Below are 16,309 nucleotides of genomic sequence, written 5' to 3'. Positions count from 1 at the left end.
AATATTTATTTAACAATTAAACATTATTAAACTTGACAACTAATCGTACAATACGGACAGTTAGTAATAAGTGATGTAATAAATGGATGGGTGAGAATAGCTAGATGACGTCACGCTGGGTCCTCTCGGAGTCCCGTCGGAAGGCCTCTTCTTCATACGCTTCAATCTCCATCTCGTCCTTCTCTAGTGAGGGTGAACCTTGTCACAGACTGGGGGTAGCTCCTGACGTCAGAAACTACGGGCCTCAAGATGCATAGCGAGCACAAGGCTCAGTATCGAGGAAAGAGTAGCTTACAAAAGGAATAAATAAAATAAATAAAGACAAAAAATATTTTCAAAATTTTTTTATTAACAAAACTGTGTACAAGACACAGGATTTTTTTTTATCATTAACTTTCATCCAGCTTTAACAATATACAATATAATGTAGTAATAAAAATCATGTAAGTTACAATATAGTGATAGCTTCAAGACAACGCTCATTTTACACATAAATCTCTCATTCATATGTCCATATTTATTATATATTTTATTTTTAAAATCACCACATACTTCTACTCACTCACTTCCACCTGCCTTTCCTATATATTCTCATATATTCAATCAATAAATTTACTTCATCTTAATAATGAACCCAAGGAAGATTTTATTTTTATTATTATTAATAATAATTTTTTTTCACTACTTGTAATTACAGTAATTAATAATTAATAATTAACAACAATATTTTTATTCACTTAAAAAATGTAAAAATGGAAAGTTTCATTTAAAATATTACACATATCTGCTCACTTAATTATTTTACTTAATAATTCAAAAATTTAGTTTATTAAATGCCCAAGTAAAGCCAAGCATGTAATTACATTTTTAATAACAGACAAATTAAAAAAAGAAAAAAAAACAAACAAATTTTTACTAATATCGATTTCTGTACACATTTTATATTGAGATGATTTTAATCTCATATTTATATATTTATATATTAACTAGTTTTTTTAGTCGTTAATATTTCGGGAAATCATTTTATTTTATTTGATTTCAATTGTTTGGTATTCCGGAATGTTAAGTAGAATGCAAATGTCTGTTTTTATCGATCATCATGTTCTATTTCCGATTAAGAAGATATATATATATATATATTTATATGAGATGTGTGAATAACATTTGAATAGAAAAATTTGAATTTCTCGTCAATTTTCAAATTTTTTGATCCAAGTTAAAATTATTTAATACAAATTCGAATATTCAGTTCAAATTTCGAGTAGTAAATTATGAAATTTTTTACAATAGTTCATATTTTTAAAAAACTTACGAATTATTTTAAGTTTTCAAAAATTCAAATTCGAATTATTTGCATATCCTTAAATATACATATATATATATATATATATTTTTTTTTTAGGGATGTGTGAATAAAATTTGAATTGAAGAATTCAAATTATTAATCAGTTTTCAAATTATTCGATCTAATTTCAAATTGTAAATTAAAATTCAAATATTTAGTTTGAATTTCGAATATTAAATCTTAACTTGTAACAAATTATAAAAAATTTTTTACAATAATTTATAAATAATTCAAATTTTTTCAAATAATTCAAATTCTTAAAAAATTCAAATTTTTATTCAGTTGTCAAATTATTCGATTCAAGTCTGAATTGTAAATTAAAATTCAAATATTCAGTTCAAATTTCGAATATTAAATTTTAACCCACTTGTAATAAATTATAAAAAATTTTTTACAATAATTTATAAATAATTCAAATTTTTTCAAATAATTCAAATTTTTAAAAAATTCAAATATTTATTCAGTTTTCAAATTATTTGATTCAAATCTGAGTTGTAAATTAAAATTCAAATATTCAGTTCAAATTTCGGATATTAAATTTTAACATAAAAAATTATAAAAAAATTTTTATAATAATTAAAATTTTTTCGAATGATTAAAATTTTTTAAAAATTCAAATTACTCGATTTTATACGAATATTTGTAACTAATTATTCGCACATCTTTCATATATATATATTTGATATATACGCATTTGGTTTGGCGCACTTGGTTGTTTGTCTTGGATTCTCATTAGAAAGTAACTTTCTTTACCGGAAATGAATGAGTTTACCGCAATATAATGACAGATAAGATTTTAATGATGTTGACGTTGATGTTGATATTTATGTTGATGTGGGTGTTGATATTAATGTTGATGAATACACATGAGTTGTGATATTGCGGAAGACGTCGAGACAATAATGTCTCACAGCTCGTCGTGTTTGGGGCCACTGAATTCTTTGTGCGAAATGAACCCATTTTTGTCGACATCCTCGTGCTGGAATATTTCCTCCACTAGTTTGTCATGGTCATCGATTATTTTTTTCATCTCGTCGCTGGTCTCTCCGGCTTGATCCGCTTCCACCATTTGCTTCCTCAAGTACTCGCTCACCTGATTAACATTTCATTACATACGTTTCATTTATTTTTTTTTTTATTCATTATTACCAGAGGTATAATTATAATTTATCTTAGTAATCATTAATCAATAATCAATTCATGCTCTTTATAAATAATGCTCTTCAATGTTTTTTTTTTTTTTTTTTTTTTTTTTTTTTTTTTTTTTTTTCATAAAATTCATGAAGTTGATGGGAAAAATAATAAAGAAATTGAATTAATTGATTGAATAAATTATTAAAGAAGAGTAAAAAAAATTTAATAAAAATTGTGATAATGAATTTTGTTTTTTTAAAATAAGAATTATTATTTTGACTATTGATTAAAAATAAAAAAAATTATTTAATTAATTTTTAGGTGATTACACGGAAAAACAGAATATTAAAAATTAATAAATAATAGTAGAAAGTGGAATCTGTTATTAATAATTAGTACTATTATATACTTAATGCAAAGTAGTTTACTAATTTTTGTAGATTCCTAAAAATTACTATTAATTGTTTCAAAAAATAAGTAAATATTGTTACTTTTAGGTATAACACGTGACTTATTAATGAAAGTTAATTAATTTATGGCATAATCTATTAAAAAGTAATGATTGGTCAAATTAAGAATTGCTATCTTAGATACTGATTTTTCCAGCCGAAAATTGAAAAAGTTACAAACTTTTATTTTATAAATTCGATATCACTGATCAATTATTAGCTTAAAATATCATTTGCTCATCATTATAAATTAATTTACAATATACATAAATCGAATAAGTAGTAAATAATAAAATGAAAAATTAGTATACTAGATACTGATTTTTTGCTCATAAAAATACCAAAAATTTTTAACTCTTATTTTATAAATTCTATCCCACTGACTAATAATTAATATAAAATGTTATTTATTCGTTATTATAAATTAATTTATTATATACATATATCGAATAAGTGGTAAATAATAAAATGAAAAATTCGTATACTAGATCTTTATATATTAATATGTACGTTTACTAATTTTTCAGTTCCTCATTTTTAAAATTTTTCTGTTTATTTGAATAGTAATAACTGTAGATAGCAATTTATCGATTTTTTTTCATATTAATTTTAATATACGAATTTACGAATTTTGCTGCTGCATGTGTATCAAATTTTAATATAAATAATAGCCATTTTGTAATATATATATCGATCCTGGTCTGATATTAGTATCGAATATACTAATTTTAAGTCGAAAATAAACTACTAACTATTCAAATTATGAGCATAATTTTTTTCCGTGTAGGGCCGGAGAAATGGAGTTTCCAAATTTTTTTTTAGAAATCGTAATTTATTTTTATACTTTTTTTTAAATTTTTATTTAAAATTTCGTAAAAAATATTAATCATTTTTCTAAGCAACCCCATTTTCCTGAACATTTTTTAAGAAAATTAAAAATTAGTAATTTCTTTGTCCGCAGAATGTAAGAAATTAATTTTTACATGACCATAATACCCTGCTGTATGTATAAAGAGCTACTTAAACTACTGGGATTATAATGCAATTTAGTAGAGTAGTCTTTTAGTAAATTGGTGTGGAAAAATTATAAGAAATCCATCACCTTCAATCCCACTGGATAGATAATATATAAAAAAAAAAAAAAAAAATAGATCTTGCCATTTTGCTCACCTCCTCACGTGACAATTGATTATCACTGTCAATGTCTATCTCTTTGAAAACATTTGTCGATGGTTTAGCGTCTCCTATATTGATCAGCTCAACTTCGAACAAAAGCGTAGCGCCTGGAAATAAAATAAAAAATCACAAACTTAAATACAGAAATTATATATTAGAACCACACCGACGTCTCCTTTATCGCCGCCGCAATCGTTCATAATTTAAATCCCATTAATTATTTCAAAACTTTTACATGACTGACATTTCGTTGATTAAAATTCATGTTTCCTTGTTTAATATTTCATTGTCTTGTACCAAATTTAAAGTTGCCTTCATATTAAATTTCTCATTTAAATCGATTTTTTTTTCTTTTTATTACCAAATTTTGTAAAAAATTTTTACTTTTTAATTCAATTTTTAAATTAATAATTAATTATTCAGTACAGGGAGAGAGGGTTACAAATTAAGTCCTTGGGGTAAAATGGGCACATGTTTTTTTTATAAATTAAAGGATAAAAATATATAATGGACCTAATTATTAATCCAAATTTCTTTAATTTTGAGAAATTATTATTGATAATGTATAAAATATATAAAATTTTAAAAAACAGACCCAGTTTATTTTTTAGAAAATTGGAACAAATTTGTAAATTTCAAAATTTTTTGTTAAGGTTCATTTTGCTCGAAGCTATATTGATACCAAATACTTAATGAGGGTTGCATGTCTAAATATCACAGACAGAATGACACGTCAAAATATCATACACTAAATTAGCACACGTCTAATTATCCCTTACCCAAGTATCGCAATGTTTTAATATCATGTGAATAAATATTATATTTATTACCATAAAATATACTAGGTACAAAAAAAAAAAAATAATTTTTTGGCCTTGATAATTTTCAAAACTAAAGTTTTTTAAAGTTCAAGAATTAATCTAGTTTTGTCTGCCCGTAATCCCATTGTTTTCTAAAACAACATCTAAATTTTTATAAAAAATCAAAAACAGATCAACTACTCCAATTAGACTATACAGTAAAAGACGAATCGTCAAAGTGTAAAAAAAAAGCGTATGTTAAAATTCTGAGTGTTGAATTTTCAACACTTTTGTGTGTCAATTTAACATACACTATTCATCTTGTTTCAACTGTCACAATCGATTAAATTTTTAACACAAAAAAATGTTATTTTATACGAAAGTAACACTTTTTATATGTTACTGTCAAATCAACACACAAAATATGTTAAAAATAATCTCGACCGAAACAAAAGAATTCTCGGATAATTTCAAGTAAAAAGTTAAAACTATTGCCTCGGTTATTTTTCTGGGGGGGAAGCACGACGTGCTACCCATCGTCTATTCACACTATTATAATCATCGGCTGGCATTTTTTATTATTTATTTTATTTTATAATTTTATTAGATTAATTTTAAGAACATTTTAAGAAAATAATAATAAATGATTGTATGTATATATGTATTGAACAATACATAATATTATTATTTTTATTATTATTATTATTATTGTTACTAATATTATCGTTATTTTGAATATTTCACTGCTGAAGAATCAATTATCTACAGTTGTTTCATTGATTTTACCTTTACATTAAATAATGTAAAAAATACTTTTGAGAAGTGTCCGAGTAACACAAAAGCGTATGTCAAATTCAACACTCTTCAAGTGTTGCCAATAACATATGAGTGTGTTAAAACTGAAGGTTACGTTTTCGATAATTTTGACACTCATGACGTGTTACTTTTAACGAATCCTTTTTTACTTTGTAAAATCAGATCAAATTTTTCGACCCGCGCATAAAAAATTCCTTCAATTGATATTTTAATCTCAGCACATTTGCCTCCACCTTTTCCTGATAAATTAAATAAATTTCCAACAAAATTTACCTGCATATTTATTTATCAGAAAATAAAATACCCAAATAATTTATCCCCTAGGAAATAAATTAAAATAAAAAATCAATTGACAAAACAAACATGACAATGTAATTAAACACTGAATAGACATTGATATGACAATAGAAATTTGGTAATACCTCTGAGGTTTAGATAAACATATACCTAATTCCGCATCTACCTTCCTCATACATTATTATCATTATTGTTACAATTATCATCGCTATTACAATTGCTATTGCCGTTGGTGCTACCACCGCTATAATAAATGTACAAGTCGAAGAAATAATTCAATTATACATCCACATATACATATATATTCGTATATATGAACGTTAAACCATGTTCAATCTAACAATGACGATAACAATAACATTTAATATCAATAGAACAAGAACATGTATATTACCTACAATAACAATAATAATAATAATAGTAATAATAATACCAACAAGTAAAGTGTGATCCAACGTGACGGTTAACGAACCAAGCGACACATTAATTATAGATGCTACCAGTTCGATTCAATAGATGCTAATGAAATATGCTACTCAATTATTCGCTGTTTGAACGAGTAAAATTGATAATCGCCTTATACATACATATAAATATATATATATATATATATATTTTATAGATACTTGGGTATTGAGTACAGCAAAGAGTATGTGTATGAATACGATGTAGATTTGACACGTATGCCACACAATTTAAACCACTATCCATGATTACAAGAGTATCCATTGAAAATTAAACAAAGGATCAATCTACTATATTTAATAGCGTACTGTACTATGCTACACTTTACTCTATATAGGATGGAGTAATTTAGTGTCTATTTGAATTTAAACGATGGAAAAACGACGGAAAAAATTTTAAATAATTGTAAACAGAAAATAATTTTTATTGGACTGAAGCGCAAATTATGTAAGGTAAAAAAATTAACTGAAGAAGTTTGGTAGGTTAGTAGGGGTTAATTGTCATTCATATTTCGGAGAGTTAAAGGCAAACTATAATTTTTTGTAGTCATAGTAAAGACATTTCGTGGTTGGTTAAATATATATAGTGTGCTTATGGGGGTTCGATATTATTTGGCAAGGCTGCACATTTGGTTTAGATTTTTAAATGACGTCTGTAGACAAAATTTTGGATGGTTTTAATAAATGGAAAAATATGAGCCATTCTCCATATATAGTCATTCTTATTCATCCTCATATGGGTCTAGATTCAAAAAATACATTTTTCGTAGGACTTTTTTGGGTTTCTCCTACTAGAGGACATCATAATAAACAAAAAACGTTAATATTGTGATGGGTTATTTCAAACAGGAGCAAAGTTACGGGCCATTTTTCAGAGATAGTCATTGTCATTCATCTTCATATGGGTCTAGATTCAAAAAATAAATTTTTCTCAGGATTTTTTTGGGCTTCTCCTATTAGAGGACATTATAATAAACAAAAAACCTTAGCATTGTGTTGGGTTATTTCCAACAGAAGCAAAGTTACGGGCCATTTTTCATGAAAAGACATAGACAGTATCATCTACCCGCATCTGCCTCTATTTGCCCGTCATCGATTACTCAAAAAATAAATTTTTCTTAGGACTTTTTTGGGTTTCTCCTACTAGAGGACATCATAATAAACAAAAAATGTCAATATTGTGATGAGGTATTCCCAATAGAAAAAAAGTTACGAGCCACTCTTCATAGAGAGACATCCTCATTTATCTTCATTTATCCTCATATGGGTCTGAACTCAAAAATAAAATTTTTCCTATGACTTTTTAGGGTTTCTCCTACTAGAGGACATCATAATAAACAAAAAACTTTAGTATTGTGTTAGGTTATTTCCAACTGGAGCAAAGTTACGGGTCATCCTTCATGAAAAGACATAGACAGTGTCATCTGCTCACAACTGCCTCTATCTGTCCGACGTCGATTACTCAAAAAATAAATTTTTCTTAGGACTTTTTGGGGTTCCTCCTACTAGAGGACATCATAATGAACAAAAAACGTTGATATTGTGATAGGCTATTCCCAACAGCAACAAAGTTACAGGCCATTTTTCATAGATACTCATTCTCATTTATCCTTATATGGGTCTGAATTCGAAATATAAATTTTTCTCATGACTTTTTCCGGTTGTTCCAATTAGAGGACATCATAATGAACGAATTAAAAAGTAGTTCATTAATTAATTTACTATATATGTAATTAGTAAAATAAAAAATAGCAATTGTAGATACTAATTTTTATTGAGTAAAAAATTTTGTTTTCCTAGTTTATCGTGACTATAAAAAGTAAAATATAAAAATAGTAGTTTGTTTTAAACGTCAGTCAAAATGTCTGAGTGAGCGATTGAGAGTTCAATAAAGATTATTGATTTGTTAGTTATGGATGTAGGATATATATGTATTTAAATCCCGTATAATTGTTTCATTCATCTGATAGGACTTACACTGTTGGTTGAGCAATACCTATCAATATCTGACGTATCAATTTCACCGGGTTTAATTAATCAATGATTTGGTATTTATTTATTGGTGGAATGTGGTTTAGGTGTTTGTGTGTGCATCAAGAGAAATGGATATTGTTCTGTTGTATTACCTCCTGGTATAACGTTTCCAGCTCCACGATCACCATATCCTAACTCGGGGGGTATCGTTAATTTTCGACGTTCACCAACGCACATGTCCACGAGCCCTTGATCCCAGCCTTTGATTACTTGGCCTACGCCCAGTTGGAATGAAAACGGTGAATCGCGGTCATAACTGTAATCATAAATAGTAAAAAACTAAATTACTTTTCAATAATCATTATTATTATTTTTTTTAAATTAAATTAGTAATTAATTTTTATAGTTTTTCATAAATTTTATATGTTTTTCTAACTTTGATTTTGTGGAAATTTTGATAAAAATTTTTAGCATGATGTTATGAGCAATAAGGTTAGTTGAAAAAAAATTTTTTTTTCAATTGGAAAAAAAAAAAATATAAATCGAAAAAACATCACTCTGAAAAAATTTGAGGATTTGCAAATGTCAAAGTTTTATATAAAAAAAAAATCAAAAATCAAAAATGGTAAACATCGAAAAATTTGGGATTTTTTCCAAAAATCTAAAAAAAAAACAATGAAGATAATTTGCAATAATTTTCTGTATTTTTTTTTCGAAAAGTACATTTAAAAACAAAGATTTTGAAAAAAAAAACGTCTGAATCAGTTGAATTTTGAAAAAGGTATAGCTATTTAAAATAAAAAAAGCCTTTTTTTTTTTAATTTATAACTTGAATTTATTTTTTTGGTTGGGTGAAAAAAATTTGAAAAAATTATGAGAAAACTTTTTGATGGAGTAGAAAAAAAATAATAATTTTCAGCCAAATCTTAAAGGGTCGGGTTCAAAAGTGGTCGATTTGACGTAAAATCCCCGATATCTATATATTAGTGAAATTGAATCGTTTTAAATCATTTCTTATCAATTTGAATCGTTTTTTTAAATCAGGAATAGTAATCGGCCATAGTAAATTTAACAGCGATGATGTCACAAATTACTCTAACCGTTGGAAACTGTACTACGGTCACAGTAAGTGAACGTCAATTTGAGTTTCAGTTACAAGACAGTCCACTGACGGTCTTGTAACCGACGATCTTAAATGTTGAGCCTGTTCAAATACAAAATGACTGTCAAAAATTTAAGGGCCTGAGTCCGTCATTTCAGACCCTCATTAAATTTTTGATTACAAATTCACTTTTAGTCAAGAAAATTGTCAGTCAAAACCAGTTAGAAAAATTTTTAACAAAATGGCGGTTATACAGGCGTTTATAAGATGTCGCCCCAATTTCTGAGGTCCGTCATTTTATTCACAGTAATTTTTGCATGAGTTTATTTTACTTCCCGTCAGATGGCTAACATAGTTGAGCTCTACTATGACACCGTAGGATTTCAAACAAAATAATGTTTCCGTGTATGCATGGCCACTTGCACATAATTATATTATTACCCCCTTTTTATTAATTTATTATTAAAAATAAATTAATTAATATAATTCGCTTAATGGAATATGTGATGATGAATATATTTGAATAATTAAATTAATATATTAAATTAAGTAGAATTACAAATTTAATTAAATGTATGAGTAATGTTTAAAATATAAATAATTTTATTTAAAATATAATAAAAGTGTATCACAAATGACGGATTGAATTAGCTAATGAATAAATTACAGAGAGAAATAATAAATGGTTAAGTATAAGAGCATTCGAGATACTATTGAATTATTAAAATGATGAGCAAAGCGAATAGAGATGTAGTTTTATATAAATATTTAAACTAATAAATATTAAATTTGAAATGATAAAATCCAATAAGGATAGCAGCTGAATTTTCAGATGTAAGATACCACATGCTGGTTATTTAATTATTTCATCCCTCAACTGCTGACTTTTCATGTGGATTTAAAGTTTTACCGCAGAGATCATTTATCATGCCCAATTTATTTTAATATTTTATTTCAAGTGAGTATTTATGTGTTTGTAATAAATGGAAAAATTATTGTAGTTTGTTTTTAATATATAATTTTATAAATAAATAAATTGAGAGTAAAATAAATAATTTGATTTAACTGTTATCGTTTAATGCAAGTGATCAATTGAAATAATATTTCGGTTAATGTCCAAATAATTTTCGTTACTAAATGATTTAATTACTGATAGTCATGAACAAATATTTATATTTATTATATATACTAGATATTAATATGAGATTTGCGTTATAAATGAGAATTAAATGAAATTTTATGTTCATATATATAAATATATATATATATATATATATATTGTATTGGAATTTAAATTGATCCTACACAAGTTAGTGTAGCCATTTACTGGCATTGAATTGATTCAATAAATTTGCATATATTTTTTCTGCTTCAATATAAAAGCAAAAAAAAAATCAGATAAAAATTGATCATTTAGAATGCGAGTATTTAAACCATATATTTTTTTTTTTAATGAAAAGATTATTCGAGGTGATGTTCTACACTAAAAAACCGAGGGTGCATCGAAAAAAAAGCAGGTGAAAAATTACAGTTTGTACGGTGAAAACAGGCCTTAGGGACAAAAATCTTCAAACATTAAAGCTTAAACTGTAATTTTAGAAATTTGTTATAGTAATAAAATTAATACAATTTTAAGCAGCAAATTTTACAGTTTTAAATGTAATTTTAGTTAAATAAATCTTCAAAGCATTATTTACTTCTTATTTTGAATTGTTGCTTTATTTAAAAGTTAATAGTTGATAGGTCAAACTGTAAAAATTAAAATTTATTGGTTATGTATTTTTTGCTTTCTCAAATAATACCTCTTATTTATTGATAACATAAAAATTACACTGTGAGTTATCAATTGTCGAGAATGATTAATGATCTGAGAAAAATCACAGCTCACACTGTAATTTTTAAATTCTATATCTTAAGAAGAACACTACTATACAGAATAGTAATATTAACGATCGAAAATGTAATTTTAACTAATTTTGTAATAAAATTTAAAATTATAAAATCTGTTTAGTATAGAGAGCTGAACAATATCGAGTTTGAAACTGTAATATTTGTTATGTCTGGATAAAAATGTAATTTTTAGTTTCAGAGTCGCAGCGCTTTACTATTATACGAAACTGTAATAAATACAGATATTTCAATTTTTCAACTGCTCTTTTTTCCATACAATGATTAGTCATCGAAATCAATCAGTTTGAGAGTTAATGATGAAATTTGTCTTACTAAATTTCAATGATAATAAAAACAAAGAAAAGATTCTAGAATTGATTCAACAGTAGATTTTAATAAACACTAAAATTCAAATTATATTTCATAAATTCAGGGAATCACGTGTGACCTACAGCTGCAGGTTGTTCTTTTAGTTATTGAATTAAAAAATAAATAAATGTAAAAAAAATTCCGATAACAATAATTGTTTTACTGCATTTTAATTCTTATTATTAATTATATTTATAAAATAAATTAATCATCAAAAAATTAAGAGATTTAACATCTGCGAAATATGATCCCATAACTTGACATATGACCTAAGTCACCTTTGCATTTTTAATCACAAAGATAAATTATTTAAAGTTTTAAAAAAATTAAATAAAATTCACCTGTTAAACTGTGCAATAAAAATAAATTCATTTATTTAAATTAAAAATTAAATTTGCAGTAAAAAAAAATTTCATGAGTTAAATATTTGAGCTGAACTTTTTTAAAAAAATATATAAAAAGTATCTGGTTATTTAATTTAATAGTTTATTAATACGCAAAGGTCCGAGAGAAAAATGTGAGATAAAAAAAAAAAGAGAAAAAGTAATAAGTGAGAAGTGCAGATGAGGATACGAGAGAAAAAGAACCAAAGGAGAGAACAATGCGCGAGTGAGAGCTCTATATACTCCATAGAGATGTAGCACTTGGCATTTGCATACTTGAACACTGCAGGTGAAACGGTGGCTGCATACTACTACTGTAAAACACATAAATCTCTTGATGCCGAGCTTATGTATGCACTACACCACGATACCATGGTATCTTCCAGTTGTCAGGGGAATCGAGACTAAAAAATTGCCAAGTAATATAAATGATAAACTCGACGTCGTCAAAAGAATTTTCACAATATATACATGTATAGCAAAACTTAAAAAAAAAAAAAAAATAAAATAAAATGTCTAACTTTATTTTCTAACTCGATTTTTCATGAGACCATTTTCACACACAGTAAAATTATTATTTTTCAAGAGAATAATTTATTAAGAAATTTATTATTTTAATTTACAATTTTTTATTTTTTTTAGTACGCTATAGTTTTAAATTATACGCTCATTAACATGTCAAAGAGAAAGGTGATATTTGAATTTATGGGTGGAAAAATTTCAAAAATGTAACTCGTACATCTTAAATAAAGTATAACTGAGCTTTTGTACGCGGGCTATAGTAGTCATATATAATTGTTCTTATTATTTTATTGTTACTTTATTTTTTATTTTTATTCTATAGCTTTTTCTTTGAAAGGGAAAGATGAAAAAAAAAATTATAAAGGCGTTTATATATTCGAGGAAAGCTTTAAGCTCTAAGCCGGCGCGGTTTTTTTTTTTTTTATTCAAACCCATTTACTCGCGGAACTCATATTTATCTTCATGAGTACTCTCTATAAGTCATTACACTGGCCATATTTTAAAGCTTGGTCATTGTGTATTTCAATTCTACGGATTTTTATCTTCAATGAAAAATATATGATATGGATCTATATACATGTATGAAAGTTCTGTTATAATAATAAGAGATTGTTTTTTTTTTTTTTTTCAGAAATTTTAATATGCGAATAACGAATAGAAAAAAAAAAAATGAGAAATGTAATGTATCATATAACAATAACAATAATAATAATAATAATAATGATAATAATAATAATAATAATGATAATATAATAAGGATTATTATTAAAAATTCATAATTCAAATTTCCTGTGTGCATCTAAAGAGCTTAAGTTATAAAAGAAATTAATATTTTAATTTATAAGACTGCAACAATAATTTTAGAGGTACACGTGAAAATTTTAATAAAAATTTATAGGATAATAAAATTGGGGGGGGGGGGGGCGAAGTGGGGTAAAGGAAATACTAAGTTTTCGAGGAGTCAAATAAAGTTAAAGCTCCTATACCCGCTCAGTACCATTAGTTGCTCACTTAAACTGTCTAAGGCGTTTTTTTTATAATTTTTATAAAAAAAAAAATTACAACTAAAAATATAATTGATAAATAATTATTTGTAAATTTAAATATATTAAAATACGATGTATCAAATTATTTTATAATAGATTATAAATTAAAATTAAGTGACTGTTTTCAAAATCGCGCTTAGCTGGGCATTTTTTACTTTAACGTTCATTCGTTAGATTAAATTTAGGTTACGTCAAATTTCTTAAGAATTTTCTCGATTTCGTCATATTAAATTGTTTCGAAATTTATAAATACACTTAAATGATACAAAAATAATATATTGTTATAAAGAAAAATGATTAAACAACAGATTTTATACATTTTTACGTCGACTTATTACGATTTTTCTGTAAATTTTCTGTTTTTAGTGACTTATAGGGTTAAATTAGTCAGGAGTCATGGGCTTAGTAAACACTATAACTTCCGAAAAATACAACTTTTCAACTTAATTTTTTTTTTCATATCTTCGTATAGTTGATGAGAAGACCCCTTTTGCAAATGGCAGCTAAATATCGTATGGTTTAATTGTAATTAATATTTTTAGATAGGCATCACACGACAATTTCTACCCTTTGAGCCGCCATATTACTTATTTTTTAAAATATACATTTATTTCAAGAGTGAACATAGCCAAGATAATTTTTTGTATTTTTTGTTTACTTATCGATTTCTATGTATCGATTATTTTTCGATAGTATCGATAGATGGCACGGAATATATCTATACTAAAGTATGCATATCAGCAGCTGGCGTTTCTTAGGTAAAATGGCGGGCTATTTAAAAACTTATAATCTAATTGTTTTTAATTAACAGTCGATACAAAAAAATATGTTAAAATTCAAAATAATATAACGGTTTTCAATGAAAAATTGCTGTATGTGTATTAAACTTTTAACTCACTTGAGTATCATTCACATAAATGCCCAAGGCATGCACTTTTGGATTTTCCAAATTTTTTAATAGTCTTAAAGAAATAATCCGAGAAAATTTTTAGAGAATCTAATGACAGGTTAAATTTTATCCATGAAAATAGTAATTAACAATCTGATAGTCACTCGAAGTATCAAATATTAATGATTATTGAAATTACTAATGTACAAGAAGAAGCATTGCATTATTGAGGTCTGCTTTTCTGTTCGATAATAAGACGAAGTATAAACTTATCAGAACTACTAGATCTTTTCAATATCAATCTACTGTGATTAAATTATTACTTTAAGGATTCAAATATTCATTTCCATCAAGAATATATTCCGTCGTGACCTGAGCGAGTGTAAATGTAACGGAAATTGAATCGATCAATTGCATATTTCGGACTTTATTGGCTTTCCTATAGACGAATAGACAGCCAGACAGACGGAGAGACAGATCGACTGTTATCGAAATTTATAAATTTATTTCATTTCATTTTATGAATATACAAGTAGTTGAGTTCGAATTACAGAGTTTTGTGTAATAATATACTTTTTACATTATTCAAGTTTTAAATTTGTACTGTCAGCAAAAATGTCAATGCGTTGATAAAAAATTTGTAAGCTGACACTCAAAGCTTTGAGTTGAATAAAATAATTAATAAGCTTCGAAATTATACAATATTTTTTATAACTGACTGGTTGACAATTAATTTTCGTTAGAAAAAAATAATAGATCAATTTCAATGAAACGTAAATGAGATTAAAGCTCAACTTTATGATACTGAAGTTAGGAGAAGTCTAATAATTAGGACGAGGATTTTTGCTTTTATTTGAAAATAACAATTAATAATTAATGGTGTCAAATTTTGAAATTACAGGAGAAATATTGGCCGTATAGAAAATTCTTTAAATAAAAGTTGTAGAAAATTTTATTTTCTAGAGAAAATGTCTCCTATGATTTTTTTATACAACCGAGATTTTTACCGTTAATTCAAAATTAAGATTTTCATAATCAATAAAAATTTGAATAATTCATTATGAATCTAAATTTTGGAATTACGGTAAAAATATTGGTCTTATAAAAAAATTTTTCAAATAAAAGTTGTAGAAAATTTTATTTTCTAGAGAAAATGTCTCTTATGATTTTTTTATACAACCGAGATTTTTACCGTAAATTCAAAATTAAGATTTTCATAATCAATAAAAATTTGAATAATTCATTATGAATCTCAAATTTGGAATTACGTTAAAAATATTGGTCTTATGAAAAAATTTTTCAAATAAAAGTTGTAGGAAATTTTATTTTCTAGAGAAAATGTCTCTCATGATTTTTTTATATAACCAACATTTTCACCGTAATTTCAAAATTAAGATTTTCATAATTAATAAAAATTTGAATAATTCATTATGAATCTTAATTTTGGAATTACGGTGAAAATATTGGTCGTGTAAAAAAATCATAAGAGACATTTTGTTTATAAAAATAAATTTTCTACAACTTTTTTTTGAAAAATTTTTTTATATCATCAATATTTTCGCCGTAATATTAAACATTTGAACTATTGAGTTTGAAGTTAAGGCAAAAATCTTGTCCCATTATTAGTAATAATTTTTGGAATTAATTCAAAAC

The 16,309-nt window shown here is 25.6% G+C and overlaps 1 protein-coding gene across 2 annotated transcripts in view; it reads right to left on the bottom strand.

Annotated features, from left to right (window-relative positions):
• Positions 1 to 329: 329 nt before the first annotated feature.
• Positions 330 to 16,309, bottom strand: part of LOC103576873 (FK506-binding protein 2) — a 39,683-nt gene continuing 23,703 nt past the window's right edge. The window contains exons 2-4 of one of the 2 annotated variants that reach the window (XM_053741258.1): positions 8,608 to 8,771; positions 4,087 to 4,211; positions 330 to 2,438 (exon numbers count right to left, since the gene is read on the bottom strand). In XM_053741258.1, coding sequence (XP_053597233.1) covers positions 2,253 to 2,438; positions 4,087 to 4,211; positions 8,608 to 8,771 — 475 coding nt within the window. In that variant the 3' untranslated portion in view covers positions 330 to 2,252. The remainder of the gene's footprint in view (positions 2,439 to 4,086; positions 4,212 to 8,607; positions 8,772 to 16,309) is intronic. The other variant, XM_053741265.1, reaches the window with a different exon arrangement.

Source organism: Microplitis demolitor, chromosome 1, assembly GCF_026212275.2.
Source record: "Microplitis demolitor isolate Queensland-Clemson2020A chromosome 1, iyMicDemo2.1a, whole genome shotgun sequence".
In the NCBI taxonomy this organism is placed as follows: Eukaryota; Metazoa; Arthropoda; class Insecta; order Hymenoptera; family Braconidae; genus Microplitis; species Microplitis demolitor.
This window is presented reverse-complemented; position numbering and strand designations above follow the sequence as displayed.